The sequence below is a fragment of the Pararge aegeria genome, chromosome 18, assembly GCF_905163445.1.
Source record: "Pararge aegeria chromosome 18, ilParAegt1.1, whole genome shotgun sequence".
NCBI classification, from domain to species: domain Eukaryota; kingdom Metazoa; phylum Arthropoda; class Insecta; order Lepidoptera; family Nymphalidae; genus Pararge; species Pararge aegeria.
In genome coordinates, this window is record NC_053197.1 from 8,287,000 (window position 1) to 8,312,037 (window position 25,038).

A 25,038-nucleotide genomic window follows, 5' to 3' on the forward strand; every position below is an offset into this window, starting at 1 on the left:
GACATGACGAAGAGCTGGCTAAAAACCAGAGCTACGAATTTAAGTATGCAGCTATACTGAGCCAGCTCCTTTATCACACATGTTTAGTTTAAACCAATTAATTTACACAAATGTGTGATAATAATGAAAATTTTCTCTTTCTTTCATTTAAAAATCATATCGGCAAATGTTAGAAAACCGTACAATTCTAACATTTCAATCAACCACTTTTTGAGTTTTGCGAATACAAACAGGCGGTAGCTGAATTTATTGAGCCTATTACGAACAGTTAAGAAAAATCAAAGCAAAGCCTTTTATAAAAGGGGGATTAAAACAATGAGATGCAGCCGTTAGCTGAAAAAGATTAGTCAACGCGAGCAATAAAACGAAAGTGATTTGAAACAAACAAAGGTATCGTTTGTTACCCGTTAGAGCTCGTTTACATTTCGACTCGATCAATGTTGTGTTGTGCGTCCGTAGAAGTTTGTTCTAAACAAAAATTATTGTATTGCGGAGATCAATTCTAAGAGACCATAGTTTATCTGTTAATGTCGGGCTAACACATGTACATCAAAGTCAAGAAAACTTCGATTACTTCGATACTTATACAAAGTTACTTGTAAATTATACGTACGTTGTTGTTACAAGTGAATTTATGTCATCATTCTCATCAACCAGTGAAAGTTGAGGAGAGGGAAATTTAGACACAGTATGTGTCTATCTCTATTAATAAATTTTAGGTTTTTTATTATTCACCTTCGAGTTAGCCCTTGACTGCAATCTCGGTAATGATGCAGTCTAAGTTGGCAGCAGGCTAACTTGTTATATAAAATCCATAACCCTAATCGCTGAAACGCTAAATCGCTTAGTGGCACGTCTTTGTTAGTAGAATAGTAACCAGCGACGGCCGAAGCTTGCTCCCAGACCAGACCAGACCAGAGGAAATTCAAGAATTATAAATTCACAAATTGCCCCTGCTCGGGATAGATCTCGGAACTCCGACTTAGAGCGTTAGGGAGTTTGACATATACATTTTTATTTAAATGTTTATCTTTATATATATCTGTAATAGATAGCGATTAAAGCAAGCAAAGAAAGCCAAGTCGAAGTAATAACGCTGGTGGGCAATGCAACGCGGCATGTTATAAAATAGCGTATGAAAGTTAGGTGTACAATCAGAAACCGACACAATAACTGACATCCACTATCCTCTTTGGAAAATAGAATACAACACTATCCATCCTATGACTATGTAGTGGAGAAATCGTCATGTCGATTGGCATTTACGACATTTAAATTTCCTTTTTAAACATCCGATAGGTACTCCGGACATCCGGAAAACGCTTGGTTCGGTTTAGTGTAAACGTGTTCGCACAACAATAGGATAATTTGTACAGGTAGCAGATTTAAAACACATCGCGTCCATCTTGTTCGAATAAATGCGATAAGCCTCGCTTATTGATTGTTCCCATTTAAATTGAAATCGGTAAATCTGTAGCTCGTCACGAATGAAATAAAAGTATTAAAGGTGCGGTCCTGTTATATGAGCAAATATTAAATTAATTGATCTGAAACAATTGCACTTATCACTGCCATTGATGCGTTTAATGCTATATTGACGTAGCGAAGCAAGATATCCCATTTCACTTCGATTAATTGAAGCTGTATCAGCCCAAGTGTACCTTTGTCTATAGGAACACTATACGCTAACGAGTAAGATACTAAACCAGCCTTCTAAAATAATAAAAAAAAATAAGTTTAAAAAATTAAGTAATTATCTGTCAAGTTTTATTTTAAACATGGCCCTAACTGAAATAAACTAATATTAACAAGAAACTATTTGAGGCATAAAAAACAAAATATCGGTTATTTCTTCTCTGCATATGCATCCTTAAACTAAATTCAAGGGTATGGCCTTTAAAAGTCACCGTTCTCATACTTACCATTTAACATAAATATTATCTCAGCTCTATGGTATAAACCTTTTCCAGAAATGAGCACAAATATTACGCAAAAAAAAGTAATGGTCTTTTCATGTTCAAGTCTGGTTTTCTTTTCACATTAATATCAAAAAAATATTAATCTTTTATAATCTATTAAATAAAAAAAAATATCAAAACACAAATGAACGTCAACAATAACTGAATCGTTCAATGTTGCAGAGTGAAAATGTGAGACGTAATTTTTTATGCGACAAATTACATTTAAATTAGGTGCGATTTTTTTTTATCTCTCAATTGGCAATCCTACGCTAGTTTAGTGTGATAGTGTCATACGCGGCCGTCATTACCGCAATTATAACGAGTGTAGCCGACGCCGCGCCGCGCCGTGTGAAGTGCACTTAGCGAAATCACTTTATAAGCTATATAGTGCATTCAGCTACCACGCAGATGATCTCACATGAACATTTTTGTGCCCGACTTTACGCTCATCGTTAAACTTCAAATAAACTACGTAAAAAGTAGCATTTAGACACACTTGAACATTTTTATCGTTTTCTCTCATTAAGATTCTGCTAGGTGGATAGCAAACATGAGTTTATGAAGGGAACTTGCCTGGGAGAGCTCGTTCGGTTGTTTTCTTACTGCAAATGCTTCGTTCTTAGTAAACCAATGTTGATATGCGAAACACGGGGTAAAGTTTCTGCGGGAGCGCAGCAAATTGAAGTTTTGCTGAACATCAGTTATGACAAACCTAATGTTCGCTTTTAAAGTTAGTTATGTACAGATTTTGGGAAGTTTCCCCGCTGAAGTTGGATGCATGTAATATCTTTAAATATTCACCGACATTTTTCATACTGTTTAATTAAATTATATGTTTAAAGGAATCACGCAAACGGCTGGATCCTAGTAAAGCACAGTTATGGAAACTTAAAAAAGACATTTTGGTCCTCAAATCGGTTTGGTTTTCCATTTTGTTTGTTTAACCAAATTTGGTTCCGCTCCTTTAAAAGAAATAAACAAGTTTAACATCCCAAAATTTTAGCGCCAAAACCCTTATTTTTACGTAATCATGTGAAGTATTGAACGTATTAAAATCATTTTCTTTCTACAACATGCGTATAACGGTAAATAATGTGATGGTTACCCAAAAATTGTACAACGAACGAAGACTAAATAATCAGTTAAAATAAACATTTCCTATCAAGTATACTAACGCAATGTGAATAACGTCTACAACAAAGAATGGCGATATTAAAAAAACCCTTAAACTTTTTCGGTATTTAAATAAATTCTGAGCTCTGCCTAAAAGATACATTTCTAACAAAAAAAAAAACCCTTTTCAATACAACGAATCTCTATTACCAATGTTTATAGCATGTAAGCGGAATCCAAATTCATATTCCAGAAGACATTTTGCCTGAGAGCACAGGTGCAATATCTATGATATTCGGTATGGAGCCAATACCGTTTGCGTTATTATCGCAGTACTGTTTCGTGATGGTGATTGTAAAAGCTATAAACGCTCCTAAGATTAAAATTTATTGTGCAATTTTACAATATAGTTACGAGTATTACACTGTTTTTCTTCCAATAGCAGTTTAGTAGTAGAGCTAGTGTTTTCAAGTAAGATTATTCTGCAATAAAATACTTAGAATAATAAATAATAGGTGTGCTTTAATAATTGGTGTGAAATATCAAACAACAAGTTGTTGACCAGGGTTAAAAAGTATTCTTTGGCTGACTCCATGATGCTAACTATATTTTTCAAATTTCATTGAGATCAGTGCTGTGGTTGAGATGACCATAGCTATAAACTAACAAACAGACTTACAAACCAATTTATAGAGATCCTAAAAAAACATTTTTAATTCATTGTAAAGGACACGCAACTTTAATCTTTTTCAAAGCTTTTGAACTTTATAACACTTAATTTGATAAACGCTTCAGAGTTCCTAAAAAGCGGGCTTCTGAATAGGGGGGATTTCAAATGTAAACGAGACCTTAACTTAATTTACTATCTATTTCAAAGCCACTACAATATTTTTTTTTTTATTGAATAGGAAAACATAACAATTATATAAAAATAAATTAAAAATAATGTAAAGAATTAAACGCAGATTTTCTTAACAATACACCCTACTAGTTTGCAATCCTGACGGGGTTCTTATTTCTACGCTTGTTCTCGTGACACAAATATAATTTAAAATAAAATGGAACTATTTGAAACTAGTCGGCCATATTTCTTCGATTATCCAAGATTGAGTTTAGCCGTATTAACTTTTGTTAAATTAATATGACGACAATCAAAATTCTATAATTATTGTATGGGATCGAACAATAATTGTTATAATTAAACAATCTATTAACTGTTCTTTAATTATTTATTTTCCTACAATATTGTTCTAAAAGTATAATACAATAATTACGTTCATATTTTATGCCAAAAGTTTGTGTCGATCTCATTATTTGATAGTGACACTGTTACCGAAACTTCACCCGCGGCATCCTGCAATTTAAAGGTCCTTTGTGTACACGAAAGTTCCTCCCGGCACAATAAATGAGGCATAATGATGTCATAATGTACGCATATCTATACATTATTTCGATTATTAACTTCGGAAAATGTAATAAGCCGCGAAAATTAAATCAAAATATTTCTTATTCAGCTTTCGTTGCCTTTTAGTGATTATTATTGGTCGTCATATCTGAAAATTGACGTCTAGCTCTGTCTGCGGCTTCACTCAGATAAACTCTCTTTTAAACAACAACATTAAACGTAAAGCTAATGCTTTAAGCAAATAAAACCATATACCTAACTTACGCAGTTAAAGGATTGATATTTTTCCAAGATACCTTGATATTTAATCTTATCGAAATCCGTTAAGCTATTTTAGCATAGTAAAATTACAATAGAATTGCGCATAAGACTAAGCCTTATGAACAGTTCATTTTCTCAGGATAAAAAGCAAACCTGAAACACCTGCCAAGCTATCTCAAAAAAATTATGTCAATCCGTTCGCATCTATAAAATCAGTATGGAATCTGTGATTTGCTATAGAAATCGACCTCTGTATTAACAGATGTAAACAAAATTCGAAAAAAAACCTATTCATTGTATATTTTTTTTTCCTAAATTTTGAGTCTGGGCTATTTGTAATATATATAAACATGTATCTAACTCATTACAAATATTCAATTAATCACGATCGTTATGTAAAAGTTTTGTAATAAACGAAGATGACTCTGCGAAAGGAAATCAAATTCAGCATCGTTGCACCTGAGTTTGCTTGTTTTACGTTGTAATTCTAATGTTTTTACGTGAGAAAGTTTTGAAGTATCTCTCTACTTCAAACTTAGAACACTTGTAATACACTATGTATATTATAACAGTCGGTATTTTATTTTGCTCAAAACTTGGATTTGCAGCCTTTCATACGATTTAAATAATCATCACACATATTTTCGAATTAATTATATTTGAATGAGTCATCAGAGATCTTAGTAAAGTGTCTGACTCGTTAAATCATTTAAGATTAGATTATTTTTAATTTCGGGCGTTAGAGTCTATTTTTCTACTGCGAAATAGTCTCTTAGAAAGGAATAAATTAAGTCCTAAAAATGATAAAGTTTGGTTTAAATAGAAAGCAGATATCTTTACAAGGATAACAGTCATTTATAGTTTCAGGTTTCAGGTGTACCCGGTACGTACATATTTTGTGTGTTGGCAAACCTCAATACCAATATATTGCAAACGTACGACCCGACGTGAAGGAGGATCGAATGCAGGAGCGTTGCACCTGAGTCCGCTCTAAAGTTTTTACTACATATGAGTTTTATAGTCTGTTTCGCTTTACAACTTAAAGCTTACTTGAGATACATACCGATTTAAGTTACTTATGTAAGCCTTTGCTCTGAAGTGGGAATATAAAGCTGAAATATTTCAATAATTTCAAAAGTTTAACTTCTCTTCTCTCCTTGCAAATCGTTTAAAGGTGACGTGAGTGAAATCGTCTTTTTAATCAATAAACGTACATTACTGAACACGAAGAGATTTCCGGTTTAAGATTTTTTGCCGCCTTTGACCAGCCGTCCACCTAGTCAGTCTACCTAGACTTAATGCCCTTTCGGTCCAGGTTAGCCTCTCCAGAATCTCGCCATCAACGTTCATCAGATTCAGAGAGTTTATACCCAACCATACAGGCAACGTCGTTGACACTGGTTGTCTTATAAATCTCCTCATTTCTCTTCTGGTCAAGTAATGAAAAATCAAAAATTGATTTTCTAAACTAATTTTGTGTTCAATTAACGCAATTAAAATATCACCTGGTATCATACAGGTCAGCTCATAGGCGTAGGAAGCCCGCCAATCCGCACTGGGCCAACGTGTTGGACTACGGCTTAAACCCTGCTCTCTGTGGGAGAAGACCCGTGCCCTGTAATAAGTTTTTAAGAAGAAATGATGATGATGTTCAATATACAATAAAACTTTCTTATTAACAAACATTTTGTATAATGGGTATTCTAGAATATTGAAGAGTTCTATGTAACTTTGCACATATGACGCATATCTCCATACTCGGTGCATTGGCAACCTCAATATTAATAAATTGCAACGTACGATTTGAAGCGAAGGAGAATCGATTGTAAATCACCGCACCTGAGTTTGCTTTCTTCGGTAGGTACGCAGCGTGCACTGTTCTGAAAACGTTCCGTTTCATACATTTTACTTTTTGTCAAAACATTTCTTTTACTACTCTCGAGTAGACAATTTTTCCTTGGAATAACAAATACAATTGAATACGATAGTGAAAATACTTTAACTGTTTTCGAATATCGAAAATACATATATAAATAAAATAAATAGCTTGATAGAATCTGCCTTCCGAACTTATGGTGGTGCCTTTTGGTATTTATTTTCTTTTAATAGGGCGAATATACCTATTCAACAGTACATAAAATATATTTCAACTAAGTATAAATATTTAAAAAATCCATTCGTATTCCAAAGAAATAAAAGAGATTTTGTCCAGTTCTGACATCACCACCAATTAATATATTATATTCAACGCCACTCAAATTTCCTTATATTAAAAATTCATAGTCTTTTAAGTATTTTTATATTTAAATAAAACAACGATTTAGATATAAATATTTCATACTTAAATTACTTTTCCTTTTGTCTATTCATGTAATCGGGAACAAAAAGTGGGTTGAGTGTTGGACTTAAAATTCTCGACCCTAAAAAGATGCAAATCCTTTCGGCGAAGTTTCACACAATATGTAATAATTGCCGTGGCGGACGTTGCCTCTCGGAGCTTGAAGATGCTAATTTTGTAAACAAACAAAGCAAAGGCCTAATGAAGGTTGCCGGTTTGTCCACAACTTTCTTATTCGAAGGAAGGCCCCGGGCTCTTCCGTCCGATTCATTGAGTTGTTTACTCTGGACTTACGCTCACTTAGATGGGGAAAATAATGATGTACCGCATTCACTGCGGAGTGCTGATATTTTGATATCACTGATTACAAAAATACTTATTATTTCGGTTTTCATTTACACGGTGTATATTTGTGTGGTGGGAAGCTTCGGCCGTAGCTAGTTACCACCCTAACGACGAAGATGTGCAGCCAATCGATTTAACGTTTCGTATTATTAAGTAACATGTTAGACCGTTACCATCTTTGACTGAATCATCAAATACCACCATGTATATATGCTTACTTGAGGCTAGATGGCAATGTGTGTATTGTCGTAGTATATATTTATTTATGTATTTATGTGAGATTGCAGTCAATGTTAAATTTGTAGAAGAATAGAAAAAGTCTAAAGAAAAATATTTTACCAATCGGCATGCATCGATCGAGTATTTCCTGAATTACCTCTCACGTACTGGTCACAGAAAAATAAGGAATGGCCATGGGGACAAAATAATAGCGTCGCGCAATGTAAATAAATATGTGGGAAGGTATTCGCCGTTACCCGGCGCATGTTTGGTATATTACCTGGATGCATTTGTTTCAGTTGGTAGATATTTATTAGCCAGTCGCCGTGCCGCTCATTACTTCTCGCGATGCGAATTTTCCGTGGCCAGCACGTGTCTAATATAAAACAAACTCTACCAAAATAAATAAATAAAATTTTAATAATACTTTCTAAGTAAAGAAACATTATACGTGTAAGGAAACACGATGTTAATACTTAAAAACAAACCTACATCACGTCATTATAAAAGTTAGTGTATTTAAGCTTAATAGAAGTTCTAATCTTACCAACCTCGTAAGCATTCTTATTTCAAGTTTGTTTCTCCAATTTAATCTATGCAATTAACTTTAAATATTAGCTTTTAAAAAGCATAATAGTGAAATTTCTACTATGGTATATAAATCTCAAAACAAAACTTAATTGATGTGTCTAAATATTTGGCATCCCATCTTCTTTGTCATAAACATTGTTAAAAGGACAGCACTACTTTAAGACCTGTCAATTCAGTTTAATTATGAAATTTTTATATAACAGAATTGGTACCATTAAAGTCATTCCTATAAAGTCATCTAAAATGGAAAATTAAGAAAACCTAAAACGAAATAACCAGAAACCGTAAATAATGTAGGTACGGTTTCTGTATTCAATAGGTATTTGTTGTTTATTTAGATACTCGAGTCGCCGCTATATCAAATTTTATTTTGTAATTCAATCTTCGAACATTTCGGCCTAATTGAGTTAACAAGCTGAGTTTCTTAACACCGGTTCGATTACTTTGTTAACACTGCTTACATGTTGTCCAACAACTTATAAGGCTACGGCGGCGGTAAACTGTTAAAAGTAAAGAACAAGATGCGACCCTTTCTTCGCCTGAGGCGTTCGTCTCGGGCACGTCCTTGCACGCCTAATTTAATCCTCGGCTTATTGAAATAAAAACGACATAGGTTTTCGACAGGTGCCGCGGGCAAAAAGTGGGGTGGAGGGGAAGGCGGGTCACAGGTGCCTTCGATGGTCGCAGCGTCGTTAAAATTTACATAAAGTCTCAATCCACCGCGACGGGCCTCGCTGCCCACCCCACGTTTATGCTACATTTAGTAATTTTATGATAATTTTGAAAACCGTACCGCCACCCATCGCATTATACTAATAGAGGAGTTGGCTGGAAAACGCCTATACGATGCCGAAAATATTCGGCCTCCTTCCAAATAATAAGTTTCGGTCAATAAATCGCTCAGGACGTGAAACGGACGTGGATTTTTTGGAAAAATTAGTCGCAGATGTGTTTTCGAGTACGACCAGCTGGGGTGGGCAGTGCGCTAGACTCATAAATCCACTCGTTAGGTGATGTTTTTTTTCAAGTGCCTTTGATTAATAGCGCAAAAAATGGAAGTGTTCGAGTGGAAATAATTAATATTTACCGTTTAGCCACGAAATGAGGCTCGCACTTCATATTCCAATCGATGCAAATTGTCGTCTAGGTGGTTTTGATGTCTTCTTTGTTAGGAAAGCGAATTTTTAGGGTGGAAATAAAAATAAACGTTGTTGTTTTGTTTCAGTCGAACCTGACACACCTGCCCCGTCACGAGTACGTGCCGGGCATCGGCATGGGCGTCGCGAAGTGTCCGTACGATCCAGCCGACAACTCGACCGCCCTGTGGGTGGAGAGAGGGAACCCAGGCTCCCTGCCTGCATTATACTCGGGAACTAACGCGGAGTTCACAAAAGCAGACACCGTGATCTTCAGGACCGACCTGCATAACTTGACAACGGGCCGACGAGAGTTCTCCTTTAAGCGAACTTTGAAATACGACTCCAAATGGCTGGACAGTGAGTTTACAGTTTTATTTTACCTACGTGTAATATCATAGCATAGGTACGTAACATTATAAACGCAATCATTGTCCTAGAAAGCTAGATGGATGAATTCATAAATCAATGAATCGTTACCAATCTGCAATCAGTTGTAGGTGATGATTAGAATTGTTACATATTATCGCTCAACGAATTAGAGTGGAATTGCTCTGTTTGTTAAACGATGGAAATTAAACTGTTTTCGGTCTAACGGGCTGTAATGTTCCCCCAATCTTTGCCCGTTAATATTGGTGCCACTAACCATAATACCTCGTATTTCCTAACCCTCAATTCGATTTCTTTGTTTATTGCTTTCGTCGTTTATTCAGGTGAAATGTAATTTTACTGTGTATAGCAGACGAGTCGCGGCCCGCGATTTCGTTTTCGAGGGAATTTCCTATGTTATTCACCTATCCATGAACTACCGCTACGCAAGTCCATCTCTTTATCTGTGTAAAACATATCCATCCATGGAAAAAAAAAAAGTATCTGTGAAAATCAGACTATTATAACCTAACTACCTGACTATTATGCCTAAATTTCATCCGTTATCCGTTAATGTTTACTACTTTCGCATTTATAAAAAAAGTATAGATTGTTAATTAATTCAAATTTAAAATAGATTTAGGTTCACTATCACTAGTTTGCGTGTAAGGTTTTACAGACAAGTTTTATTTTTTTGTCAATTGAACGCGTATGCTTGGAGATGATTTACTCTTTTTATTTAATCGTATCGACTAACGTAACGAGTAAATTTTCGTAAATTATTAGAAACTCGCTGCGTCTTACTAAATTGTGTTTTTCGCAGTCAATTTAAAACCGTTTTCTCTGTATACATTAGAATGTCTGGGTCATGTATATAAAAAGTAAAAAAACATATGTTCTTAATTAGTTTTACAAACAGTATATCAGAGAAACGTAATGTAGCTCGAAATTAGCGTAAGGTCAGCATATACCAGTATTGTGCATTGTAAACACCTAAAACACACTACGCTGATATTCAACTGAGACCATGTACGTCTGCAGCGTAATATAATTAAATCAAAATATAGCTTAAAATATAACAAAGTGTAATGAAGTCGAAAACAATTGCGCAATCACGAATAGACCGTTTCATCTAACTAAATAATGCATGCGACCGATTTTACTCGTATTTGCGGTAACGCACGCCATTGTGTGTTAAAGCTATTCTCGTAACCGATCAAGCGTGTAGAATTTACCTAGCCTAATTTACGGCTATTGTTTCAAAACACGGTCATAATTTTGGAAATTATTGCGCATATCGAAATTTTGTTACACGCACAGTAATTTTGTACATTACCATTTATACTGCTTTTGTTATTTAAAGGATTTCAATATCAATTATATACGTCCATAGTTATGAAGTCCTGGAAGTGATAGCATTAATAGTGGGTTTTTGCCATTGAAAAGGCATATTAAGACTGTTTAAATTCCGTGCCTTTGAGTTTAGATCATTCTAGGCCTAAATACATCATTTGAAAATTCCTACTAAGTTCTGATCATAAATGCTGCAGTGATTGATTGTTCGTCACTCTTTCATACCGTTATGAAGCTACTAGCGGTCCCCGGCGCCTTAGTCAGCTTATAGCACAAGAACATTTTTCGCATAAAAACTGACATGTGCTATTCTACACATTATATACAACGACCCATCGCTTCGCATCCCCCACCCGCGCTATTTCTTCGACTGCCCGGCGACTCAGAATTAAAGCAAGATGTTAAAAAACTTCCTCAATTGTTATTATTAGTCATTCTTTCTTCATTTATAATTAGTAGGACCGGTAAAGAGATTAATGTGATTTCTTACATATAACATACTTTACTTAACATTATCCTGTGTCGGTTAACATAAATACAACTTATTTTTTTTATACAAACACAATAAGAACCTTTTAAAATTATTAACTTTTTTACATCAAAGTGGGACAATTTAAAATATTGTGTCGTATCTAATATATTGCCCAAAATATCTATTCATCAACAATTAACTGAGTTTATCGTCCTTCATGATTGCGATTAAATAATTTATTGCGGCATAAATTTGAAAGGAAAGCCTTATTAAATTTAAATACTCTCTAAGCTTTATTGAACAACAATCTATGGAAAGCAACATGATGACTATATTAATAATAACCATAGTATTTTATATAATTTCTATGTTTGCATTATAGGCACTTTGAACTGTGACACTTAGAACCAGAAAAAAGAGATAAGTGGAGATGGTTTGACTGACCACTGATAATATATCCAGTCAGGTATCTAGTTATATCAGGGATACAGTGAAAATAAATCAATGCAAAATATGAGTAGGATAGATAAAATAATCTCTCTCATACGTGAGCAAAAGAAAATCAAACTATTTTACATAGGTACGATATTATAGGGATGGCAAACCTTATTATTTCTACGTGCAAATTTTTATAAGAAATATTCGATATTTAATTAATATAAAATTTGTGCAAGAGTAGCGAGCGTGAGTTATTTAAATAAAAAACGGTGAACTTGAAGTATTTGAATCGTATTTAAAAACTTATAGATATAACACTCAAATAAAAACATATTACATAAAACCTCTAAATAATGAAACAAAATTATATACGTTGTAAAGTTATGAGTATTATAAAAAAAGCTTCACCCCACTTTCTAGCATTATAGTTATCTCTAGGAGTTTCGTTATTTAGAATTCACGTAGTTTGTATGAATATTTTTATCGTTTCGCGATTCGTGAGCAAATATTTTTGTTCTTCCGATATTCGTTGTTTTGGAAACCATAAATATTATTTTGACACATCACTGGATTCACTTTAGTGATACGATGTATCAATGAAAATGTCGTAGGATTTGGTCATGCCTAACGCTGGATTGATTATATTTCCTAGATTCTTATTATATTTACAAAAAAACCCAATGGCATAGCGGAAGTAATTACTATTGGTACTTTTCGTGGTAACAAAGTTTTATTGGTAAGTTTTCCGTACGCAGTTACAATGTTCTACCAAATTAGCGATACTGTTACACTATCGAACAGAGAGAGATCTATATCCTTATAGAAGTATCGTGTGTCTTTAATCCTGAACACGCGTCGATTTCATTTCGGTTCGCAACAAATGAGCACGTATTAATGCGAGCTACGAACCCGTCGTACATGACATAATTGACACACGACTTCATCTAATATTTATTGCATATCACAGAGAATAACAGCAATTTGATACTATGGTATTAACATGGGAACGCGTTCATGCGCGCACCTCGTATATATAAAATTTATGTTCGTAATTAAACCAAAATATAATAACGCAGTTGTATGTAATGGCACTGACAAATCTTTTGGGTTACGTTTAATATTTATTAAAATTAAAACTAGTGTTGTGCGTGCGGTAACTCATTGTTACGAGCTTTTGCAACTTATTTTTAATTATCTCGTTTCATTACTTCCAGATGAGATATATTTGCGAGAAAATATTAAATGATTTGATAAAACGAATTTCCTCTTTAAATTTTTTCTGTTTGTAGTGTTAAGCGAAGCTTTAAACATTATATCTAAACTAATAATATATTTGCGAAAGTTCGGATGGATGTATGGTTCTAACTCAAGCACGCCATAATGGCTGAATTGATCTGGATGAAGTGCACAGAAATAGATCTTAATCAGGAATAGCAAACTATACGTTTGCATAGTGCTAGTTAATGGATATGTAAACAACATAGGCGTACACATCAAAATTAAATTCTAGGTAGATTTTAAACTGGTTACGTAATAAATAACAATAATAATACACTGTTTTTTTTCTAGAACCGAACTTCGTTGGCTCCTTCGATGTTGGTGAATACGTGCTCTTCTTCTTCCGAGAGACCGCCGTAGAATACATCAACTGCGGAAAGGCAGTGTACTCAAGAGTGGCCAGGGTTTGCAAACAGGACACGGGCGGGAAGAACATCCTCAGCCAAAATTGGGCCACTTATCTTAAGGCACGACTTAACTGCAGCATTCCGGGAGAGTTTCCGTTTTATTTTAATGAAATACGTAAGTGCTTGAACATTTCAGTTTAAATTTTATTTTACTCGTTTATAATAAGAGTTGTTAAAGAAAAATAATTAACGAAACGAGATTTAAGAGCTTAATATGGAGAGATATTAATATGGACGACAAATTATCTTAATCATCATTCATCATCCTCACCCATTTTTTTCTCAATGTTGTGCAGATTAAGAGCTTAGAGTCTCCACTGCTACGGTGCAAGTTGACGGTCTTTAACTTTTATTATCACTGAGGCTGATGTATTAACATGCTCGCTGGGCCACAAGGTTGGCAGAACCGATTTTCTAACTGCACGCTGAACATTGCTTTACAGAAAAACTACAACTTTAATTGGACGCCCATTTAAATCAAGCATCACATTTTACAAAACAAATTACCTTCCTCGTAATTAATTATTTATGTATTTATACTCTTTATTTGCACACGAAAATATAATACAGAAGAAGAATGAATCAAAAATACAGACAGAAGCAGTAAACAAAAGGCGGCCTTATGGCTTAGTAGCCATCTGTTCCAGGTAACCTCAGGAGAAGGAAAACAAAAGGATAACAAACTGCAGGTTGTGCATAATATAATAAATATCAAAAAATAAAGTAATAAAGTAATATATACTTTAACATATCATTAATACATTAATAACAGTAAATACTATTACAAGTCGTCTTTAATGTGAAGTCGTCATAAAAGAAGCATACACACGCTTCTTTTACACGCCATCTTTATTGATGTGGCAAATTCCAAATTTGAATCTCTTCTATGACACACCAAATCGGCATGATGAATCAGTTGGTGTACCACAAAGATGCGGATGTGTTTAATATATCCATAAACCACAGCTTCACTTTATCGACTTTTCAAAAATATTCCCCACGTGTATCCACTCTGATTCGAATACATTCTCTAGCACAAAGTGAAAATCTCATTCGTTCCGCCGTCTCAAAACTTTCACGTAAACGCTAAATATTGTAGCAATTCCCCTGGCCCTTTGTAAGTACAATTCTGTATCCAGACTGACTTACCGATCTCCGACAACTAACTCACGTAGCTTCGCCCTAATCCCAAACAGGCAAACATTGACTGTCAATCTCTGGCAAACATTTCACTTCGAAATTCAATAGCGCATAGCAAGATTTAGAACGACAAAAGTCTAGCCAATTCCTCTCTGGAGCCGGGGCCTCCGTCTGCCTCATACAATATTAACGTTTACCGTTTCGGCTTCACCACGGTTTTTCACGCGCCCCCATTGCATTCCTGCATAACTTATGAACACGTAATAGGTACGTTCAAGTGTTTCTCTGTGTACATTTACATTTAAGGGTGATTAGATCCGTAAGCGAACTTGCGGTAATTAAGCTACCGTCTCGTTACTGCATACCTTCAGAACATATTTGACTTAAAAAGTATTGGAATTATCATGATGTTTTAATGGTTACTCATTGCTTTGCACATTTAATAGATATGTTCAAATGTTTCTCTATGTAGAATAAAATTTAAGATCGATTAGATCCATTGGCGAACTAGCGCTAACTAAGTTACCCTTTCATTATTGCGTACATTCTTAACATATTTGACTGAAAAAACATTGCAATAATTTTGTCATGGTGTTTTAATCCTTCTTCATTTCTTTATTTTAAAACGTAATCTTGTGAACACGAATACGTTTCTGCATAGCTTCAGAACATATTTGACTGAATATGTGTTGCAATAATAATTGCCATAGTGTTTTAATGGTACTCATTGCTCAATTGTATTATTTAATCTTGAATAGGGAGCATCCTTAGTTATAATTTCTTAAGTTTATAGTCAGTCCACCAGTCCGGATTGGAGAAGCGTAGTGGGTCTGTGCCCTAAAACCCTCTTTATATATTATATGAGAGTAGATAATGATGATGTAAGTGATTTAGTTGTTTTGTCACTTACGCAACAACTCTGTTAAATTATTAGTGCGCAAGGGATACAGTTCTCGCGAGCTAAACTTGGAAAAGATAAGTTCTATTAAGATTTTCGTTAGTTCTGACTGTATCTCCAAAACTACTGCTATATTTTATTCAAATCCGCTTGTCGTGAATGTATTCATCAGTGTTGAAAACGAAGGCTTTTTATTTATTCTTTAATAAATCATAGGTACAGTGTAATAGAACACACCAACGCAAGTACTTTAGTATCTAATACAAAAGACAATATTCTGATAAATAAAATTGGATGAAAGATTGGTCATATATCTATTTTGAACATTTTATTTGGTCGCTTTTATTTTTTGGTTATAATAAGTAATAATTAAATATTATAATATAAATATAAAATGGACAGGTTTGTTTTTTTTTAATGGTAGTTTTAAATTTTTTCGTGAGGCCTATTGAATACTAGGTACCTAACGTAGACGTTTGTTAAGATCAGTTGATAGAAATAGCTTAGTTAGAACGTTTGAAATTTGTTTACATGTCGCTTATAGAAAATCTTAATCTATACTAATATTATAAAGAGGAAAATTTGTTCGTTTGTTTGTTTGTTTGGCTATAAAATTACTAGACCGATGTTAACCATTTCTATGCCAAAATAAAGCAAAACTATGACGAAGTACATAGGCTAGAAAGATCCTTAAAAAAATTTCAACCCAAAGTAATTACTTGGCGTGTGCTGAGAAAACTATTGATGATACATAAAAAGTATGTACTATATGTTAAAAGTAATCATTATTATCTCCTGAGGTAGTATATCTAACTAGCATAGTTAAGTCGCAATAGCAACTCTTGTGTTCTAAAATTTTATTAAATCGCCGGTGAACAACAAAAGAGGGTTACATTAGTATCGCAGTATTAATTCCTATTTGAATAAATAGTTAACAATCAGGGAGGTTTGAATAGCAGTAATATACTTTTTAATTCATTTTAATTGAATATTTAATTTCGAAGTTATCGCGAGTTTATAAAATTAATGACCTTAAAAATATCTGTAGATTGCATGGCATACAAAAACAAACGCGAAAGAAGTCGCGGGCGACTGCTAGTTATAATATGAAGGATTAGTACGTACATAACGGATAAGAAAGCCTGGTTGTGAATTATTGCTCTAACTAGATTGCTCTTTTAATATTTTAAATGACGATGTGATGGTGATAACAAAAAAGAACACTTAGCTAAGATTGTTGTGGGCTTCTTCTTAGACCGGGGTGCGTGTGGAAACCTCATAGCTTTAGTTTTAAGTTTACGAATATCGCCACCATCTCACAAAAATGTACCTACACATTTTTTATTAAATGTACGCATCATAAGTGCCATCTTTAAATAAATATCTATACTTGAATAAATATTTTTTTTTTCGTTGACTTTGAGATGAACATTTTCGTAAAGCTGAATAGCGATGTTGACTAAACTAAACTATCGACGATGTTACCTCTCGTAACTTTGCTCCACTTCCTAATACAGACCTACAGAAATTATAAATTATAAACTTAGTAACTTGAAATCTGGCTATTTTCTTCGATATGCCAAAGTTTAAGTCACAGGGAACACCGAGGCGATAACAATTGTTAGTCTCTGCGGTAATATATGAGAAAAACACTGATCCTTACATGTGTTTCGTATATAGTCGTATTTAAATAATAAGGCCAGCCGTAATATATTTATAGTCGGCACGCGTCGAGCTTTCGTTTGACAACTCTTTCGTGTTTTGCTTGTAAATTATGTGCTTGCTTTTCCCCAAAAACATCGTTTTACGCCGTTTCTAAATTTAATACACGCTTTATTTATGATCTTTACTAATACCCACGTCATTCTGTGGACATAATACTCTTGTTTAAAGAAAAGCGGAAAAAGTTATTTTTAAATTTAAAACATATGGGCATGATATATTACAGCACTCAATCTCAGTAATACTGACCAAACACTTGTTAACTCATAAAATAGTTGCATTAAACAGTAGGTAATTCATACGATTGTTTTTCCGATTATCTATCCCCTCTTATTTCTATAAATTCGAATTAATACATGAAATCAATGAATGAATATCAATGTAAATTGGCTTTCCTTTATATGACACAATTCTTGGACGTCCCCTCTTTCAAAATTCCATTTATGACAGCAGAGATAAGTGGGACTAAGCTAAAGCTAGGTTTAGTAGTCAGATGGCGTAGAACCTCTGCTGAGATATGAACGAAGTAAGTTTTTGTTTGCTGTCTAAAAAAGCACACGCTTTATACAGGCATTTGAGGCTTAAACACCTAGGTTCTCAGGTTACATGCCCTGCGAAGTGTTGCTTTGTTTACAGACGATGGTCATACACTTACTAAGATGGGCCATCTTCTTGGTTCGCGAATTATAACTATAAGTACTTAAAAACTACTGCGTCAATATCTGCCATCTTTATTAAATCAATTGATGGTTTGCTTTTGAATAATCTGAATTGTGAGTGTTCACATACGCAGTCGGAGGCATCTGCTCACTCCAAGATTTTCGCAGAGTATAGCAAATTAAGCTCAATTTTCATAATAAGACTCCGAGATTTATTAAGTTTATTTATTTTTATATTTTATCAACCAATTTATGGGAAGTGAGTGTGAAAAGCCTCTGCCTGCGTCTGAACCTCTTACTTTCGCAGTCGGGTAAAAAAAAAACAGGAATAACTTCATAGTAGACGTATTAAATCTGTAACAATAAATACTGGTAGGTAAAAAGGCTGTGACAATTACTAAAGCAATCCCGTTTAAAGTTAAATATACCATAAACTAATTTACTACGCAAATTGATAATTATAATTGTATTAAATAGTTTAATATTGTGGTAACGTCTGGTGACACGGAGATACAAAGTTCGGGACCACAATTACAATAATTTAATAGCCAACTTGTGAAAGTTTTGACAGCTATGCACAGATAGGATTTGTGTTGGTATTTAGATAATATAAATGAGTTTAGCAATAGAATAATTTAATGTGTACGCATGTCTCGCTAGCAGCGCTTGTTTAATTTGATGTTAGAATTATCGATATAAACTACTTGATATGAGAAAGGAAATTGAATTAAAATAGTCACTTATCTCGAGGACAAAACCTTGAACTTTTTATAACATTAAAAGTGTATTTGTGGTCGAAGTACATTTTGGGATATTTTTATCGCATATACTGCTCGCACCATTCTAAGTTCTAGGCTTGAGTTAGGAAGTTGGGGTTGTCCACCCCTCGGAGAACACGCTAAGCCGTCGATCCCGGTTATTATCACTTAACTTTGCTCGTTTAACGCCCGCCAACTTGCAACGGAGGAACGTGGAGGATCTTAGATCTAAAACCCTCTTCTCGTGGTTTCGCGATAAAGGAGCCTTCTTTATGTGTTGTAGTGGTACACTAAATGTGGATAATGTTATCAATGATTACATAGATTCAGTACCTGCTTGTATATTATCAAAGTATAAAGTAGCGGTGATAGCCTAATGGCTAGGACCTGGGCTTCACTTTCGGGTTGCCGAGATCGAAAAGTTATGTGAGATTTAACCAATTATATCAATTGATTCAACGGTGAAGGAAAACATCGTGCGGAAACCTGAATGCATGAGAGTTCCCCATTATGTTATCAAGCCTGGTTCTGGGCCAGCCCCTTCTTATTATGGGAAGAGGCCCGTGACTTATAGTGAGTTGATAAATTCAAAATTCAAATTCAAAATTTCTTTATTCATGTAGGCCTATCACAGGCACTTATGAAGCGTTCATACATAATTGTTTACATAATTGTAACGGGATGGTGATAACTTCGTTCGCCAACTTAAATCTAAAGCTACGAGGGTTCCAAACGCGCCCTGGTCTAAGAAGAGCCCACAACAAACTTAGCCGGGTAAATTTATTTTTTTGTTATCACCATCTTCCAGTAAATTTAAATTAAGCTATGAAGCTAGAGCAATTCACACCCAAGCTTTTTTATCGTTTAAATAATCCTTAATGTTATAATAGGATTTGTCTGTAAGCTTACGTTTTATATAAACTTTGAACTTATTGAGAGACAACTCAAAGATTTCATTTGGTAATTTGTTATAAAATAATATACAATTGCTCTTGAATGAATTTGCAATTATGTGTAGCCTAGTAAACTGCACAACGAGTTTATTTTTGCTTCTAATATTAATATTGTTACAGTGCATTTTCTTTTTAAATTTTGATATATTTTTATGGACATATATTAAATTTTCATATATGTACTGACTATGCACCGTCATTATTTTAACTTCTTTAAATTTATCCCTTAATGACTCTCTCGGGATGATGATATGATGATGATGATAAAGATAAGTTATCTTCTATAAAGATATATCTTCTACACAGCTTTGCGAGTGTATAGAGAATATATAAGTCTCTTACTACTGAGGCCAGTAAGGATAATTTATCTCGCTCCGCTCGTACTGCACGATTTTCGTATACAGCCTCATCGGACCTTCGTATGACTATCCTTACTCTGTGATATTATGGCTACGTAAATTAAACTTTATTCTTTTTTTAACAGAGAGCATCTACAAAGTCCCAGGTGACGACAGTCGGTTCTACGGAGTGTTTACGACAGCCTCCACCGGTTTAATGGGTTCAGCCGTCTGCACGTTTACCATCAGTGACATTCAGAAAGCATTTGAAGGGAAGTTCAAGGAACAGGCCACATCGAGCTCGGCTTGGCTACCCGTCATCAGCAGTAGAGTCCCTGAACCGAGGCCGGGGACGTGTGTAAATGACACCTCATCTCTGCCTGATACAGTGCTTAATTTTATAAGGTAAGAATCGTTATAAATTCAAATGTCTGTGTGAGTGTCTTGGTCCCCGTTTCTGATATGAACCACAAATGTGTACAATGCCCTATCCTGTCACGTATAAATACATTAGATTTAAGGTAAGAGGCGTTTTCAATGCTAGCCCAGCCTAGCTCTCATCATTGCTTTCCATCAGGCATAAAAATCGACAAGATCAAGCCTATCTTATGCCTATATAATCTTTACTTTATATGGGCCACAAGACAAGCAATGCAAGAGCCAAATACCCATACCTCATATCCTTCATTTTTCCAGCAGTGAAAATGAAAATGACGTCATTGGCAGGAGTCAAAAGCTTTTCGGCTGGCATAAGCAATAAAGGGAAGATTAAAACAAAATCGAACCAAATCGTTTTAAAATTTTGCATCAAATTAAAATCCTCTACCTACTTAAAAGTCTGCAAAGTGAGCGTTGGAAACCTATATCTGGTGTATTTTATTTTTATATTTACTTATTGATTTGGAACATCTATAGGCGTGGATACAGGCCTTGACGACGTATCGCCACGCTATTTGATGAAAAATATGTACTATACGTAGTTGATTGGTCGCAATATCAAATAAATTTCCAGAATTATAAATTTAATTTGTTTTTAATAAAAATTTAATAAACAGTCATTATTTTATGGAACAAATTTGTAATGCTTTATCTTTCTATTTAATTTGTTTCTTTATGCATATAACTTATATAAAACAGTTTCAATGTTTCACATCCGCCAGGCGCCCCGTGACGACTCCCATATTTATTGGTAATCAACAACATTACAAAAGCCCAAAGACTCACATAAGCTCAAATTCACATAAATAACATGAAAACATGAAATTCAAAATACCGTCTCGGATAGAACATAAAATTTAATGACTTAGATCAATCAAACTATTATGTTAAACCATAGAACAAAAAATACTGAAATCATCTATACCATTAATCTGTAAATTCGATTAAGAACAAAAATTAAATGATTTGCTTGACAACGCGTAAATGTGTGTGTGATTGTGTGTACACACTTTTACGCATAGTCACAAGCAAACACGAGCCCTCGAACTAGTCTCAAACGGCTCGGCAAATCATTGGCATCCACAGGCACTTTTATCTGGCGACACGTCCTGTTAATTATCCAGCACTCTCACACTGAGAGTGTTCAATTATTTTCCACATTTTTTACACAATCCACACTTTCCGCGCTGAGATTTTAGCACTTCACCTGAACCAGTTGAGTGAAAATAATACATGGATTTAATTTAATTAAATGAAGGATTCTATCGTGTGGGAGGCTTTTATCTGTGTCCCCACTTTGCTGTGACACGTAGACTATGTACATTGTTGTCAACTTGTTATGTTTCCGTCGTCGACACTCCCTTTCGCTTGTTTAATGAAAATTTCATTTTCTAAATACGATTTTATATTATTTAACAAGCTGTTACGTAGTTTTAGCCTCTTTTAATTCGCAAAAGTCGAAAAATATAATAACAACAGCCTATAACTGTCCACTGTTGGATTAAAGGCCCATAATAACCACGATGGGCAGACGGGTTGGTGATCGAAGATTGTAGTAGTAGCATAGAGGACACTGCCCGGTCTAAGTTATATTTCCTTAGTCGCTTAGTACGACAGCCACGGGCCGTCAGTCAGCAAAAGAAAATATAACGGAAAAATATAACCCACCACGCTGGGCAGACGGGTTGGTGACCGAAGATGGTAGAAGTAGCACAAAGGACGCTTCCCGGTCTAAGTTATATTTCCTTAGTCGCTTAGAACGACAGCCACGGGAAGAGAAGTTATGCTGACTGTATTCCTTTTTGCCGTCAGTCAGCAAAAGAAAATATAACCTTCCACAGTATATGATATAGGTATTTTTGTCTGTTGGGGGGCTTCGGCCGCAGTTAGTTACCACCCTACCGACGAAGACATCACGCTTAGCGATTTAGCGTTCCAGTACGATGTTGCGTAGAAACAAATGAGGAGTAGTTTAAAATAACTGCTATACTCCCTAACAGGTTAGCCTGCTACCATCTTAGACGGCATCATCACCTACCATCAGGTCAGATTACAGTCAAGGGATAACTTGAAATGTGGAAAAAAATATAAGTCTAACGTGGGCAGCTGTTTTTTTTTATTTACTTCCCTTTACTTTCCTTTTCCTTACAGTTTACTGCAATCTTAACTGGTGGTAATTGATTATGCTGTCTAAAAACGTAGCGGGCTAACGGTTCAGCGGTATCTCAGTCATATTTATCCCATACGATAAATCTTTTGGCGATACCTCAGTGTTCTTGGATGATATTTAGCCAAAGACCAAGCAAAGAAAACTTTTTGCATTTGCCACAGGTTTAACCTAGACCTACCTCTGTGTGTCTGCGAGATTAGCTTAAAACAGTTATTTAGCTCCATAAAATTAAGTTTTTTTTTTTTTTTGACAATACACACATCGACATCTAGCCCCAAAGTAAGCGTAGCTTGTGTTATGGGCACTAAGATGACTGATGAATATTTTTATGAATAATAGACATAAATACTTATAATATACTTATAAACACCCAGACACTGAAAACATTTGCGTTCATCACACAAACATTTTCCAGTAGTGGGAATCGAACTCACGGCCTTGTACTCAGAAAGCAGGTTCGCTGCCCACTGCGCCAGTCGGCCGTAAAGTTTAGAATATAGTTTTAAAACTATATGTCTAGATCATTATTTTATACCAGACGTGCTTCCAGATAATTCTAGAGTAAGGTAAACTTTTAGAATGAAGCTTATTAAAAATAAAAATTTAGTTTCGCCCACTCGTAAACTTTATTACTTAAATATTTTTAATACTAAGCTGCTGCTGTCATTTAACTTACCTTACCCCAAAAATAATATTTAATTTATAATATTTCTAATGCGTTACCTGAGAGTCTTTTTTATCCCTCTGGCTATCAAACATGCAAGGAAAATTTGTAGGGGTATTTCTAGTAAAATATTTTAGGTACAAAGGTATATTTACCCTAATTCCTGACAACTGATTCTTATGAAACCATGTTTTTCGACTCAGCAAAATCCATTTTTGTGCTCATAAGAATATTTTGTATATCTACTTTTCATAACACGAAACATGATCTTTAACTTTATCATACGGCCAATATGAAATCTCATCTATATTTATTAAACCCAATACAAATAAAGTTTATTCCATAATAGTTGAACAAAACAAAAAATATCTTCTTTTTTGGTTAATTAGTAGAGTTTCAATATTTTTTTTATTCCACTAAACGTTAGTCCTTGCCTGCAATCTCACCTGATGGTAAATGATGATACAATCTACGATCCTGTTAGAGGTAAGGCAGTTATAAGCCATACCCCTAATCGGTTTCTATCGTATCAGAATGCTAAATCGCTCGGCAAGTAACTGGCTTAAGAGCCTCTAACTAGCCAGACCAGATACAATTCAGAGATTATAAAATCATGAAATACCCCTGTCAGGGATAAAACCCGAGACCTCCCGCTAATAACACCACAACGCTCACCACCGCGCCAGGTTGATCGCCAAAATTATGAAATGTATCAAGTGCCGAATAAATTCTCAAGCCTTAAAGCACTAAACTTGTCCTTATATTTCTCAGGTCTCATCCGTTGATGGATAGCGCAGTTTCTCACGAACACGAGAAGCCAATCTACTATAAGAGGGACCTGTTCTTCACGCGTCTAGTCGTGGATAGAGTGAAAGTTGACATGATGGGTCACCAGCTCGACTACACGGTTTACTACGCCGGCACCAGTGAGTACTATTTATACTTATCATCAATATTCCATTGCACCATAACCGTGAACGATAACATCGTGAGGAAACATACATGCGTAAGAGTTCTCTATAATGTTCTCGAAGGCTAGTGAAATTACAACTGCCTTGTACCTGATTTCCAAATAATTAAGAACATACAGAAACCGTGTCCACGACTGATACTGAAGCATCAAAAACCACTCCACATTGGACTGGTTTCTTGAACAAACGGCTAGTAACTACTAGAACCAATAAAAAGTTGTTAGTAATTATTTTAGGTACCAATGTTCTAAGCTCTCACCATAAAATAGGAATAAAGTGAGACGCGCGCTGGTCATTTTTACTGACTTTGGACCTAATGTATACAATAAAAGCTGAATGAGGATTCTGTATGTTCTTAATTCAATGCTGATTACTAATATCATATTAATACGAATAATAATATTGACGGCCGACTGGCGTAGTGGGCAGCGACCCTGCTTTCTAAGTGCCGTGGGTTCGATTCCCACAACTGGAAAATGTTTGAGTGGTGAACATGATCGTTTTTCAGTGTCTGGGTGTTTATCTGTATATTATAAGAATTTATGTGTATAATATTCATAAAAATATTCAACAGCTATCTTAGTACCCATAAAACAAGCTACGCTTACTTTGGGGCTAGATGGCGATGTGTGTATTGTCGT

The 25,038-nt window shown here is 34.8% G+C and overlaps 1 protein-coding gene across 1 annotated transcript in view; it reads left to right on the forward strand.

Moving 5' to 3' along the window:
* LOC120631752 (semaphorin-2A) overlaps nucleotides 1–25,038 on the forward strand; it is a 132,412-nt gene that overhangs the window by 80,587 nt on the left and 26,787 nt on the right. Inside the window, exons 7-10 of the mRNA XM_039901431.1 lie at nucleotides 9,459–9,729; nucleotides 13,571–13,801; nucleotides 20,301–20,559; nucleotides 24,198–24,352. Of these exons, the coding sequence (XP_039757365.1) occupies nucleotides 9,459–9,729; nucleotides 13,571–13,801; nucleotides 20,301–20,559; nucleotides 24,198–24,352 (916 nt within the window). The remainder of the gene's footprint in view (nucleotides 1–9,458; nucleotides 9,730–13,570; nucleotides 13,802–20,300; nucleotides 20,560–24,197; nucleotides 24,353–25,038) is intronic.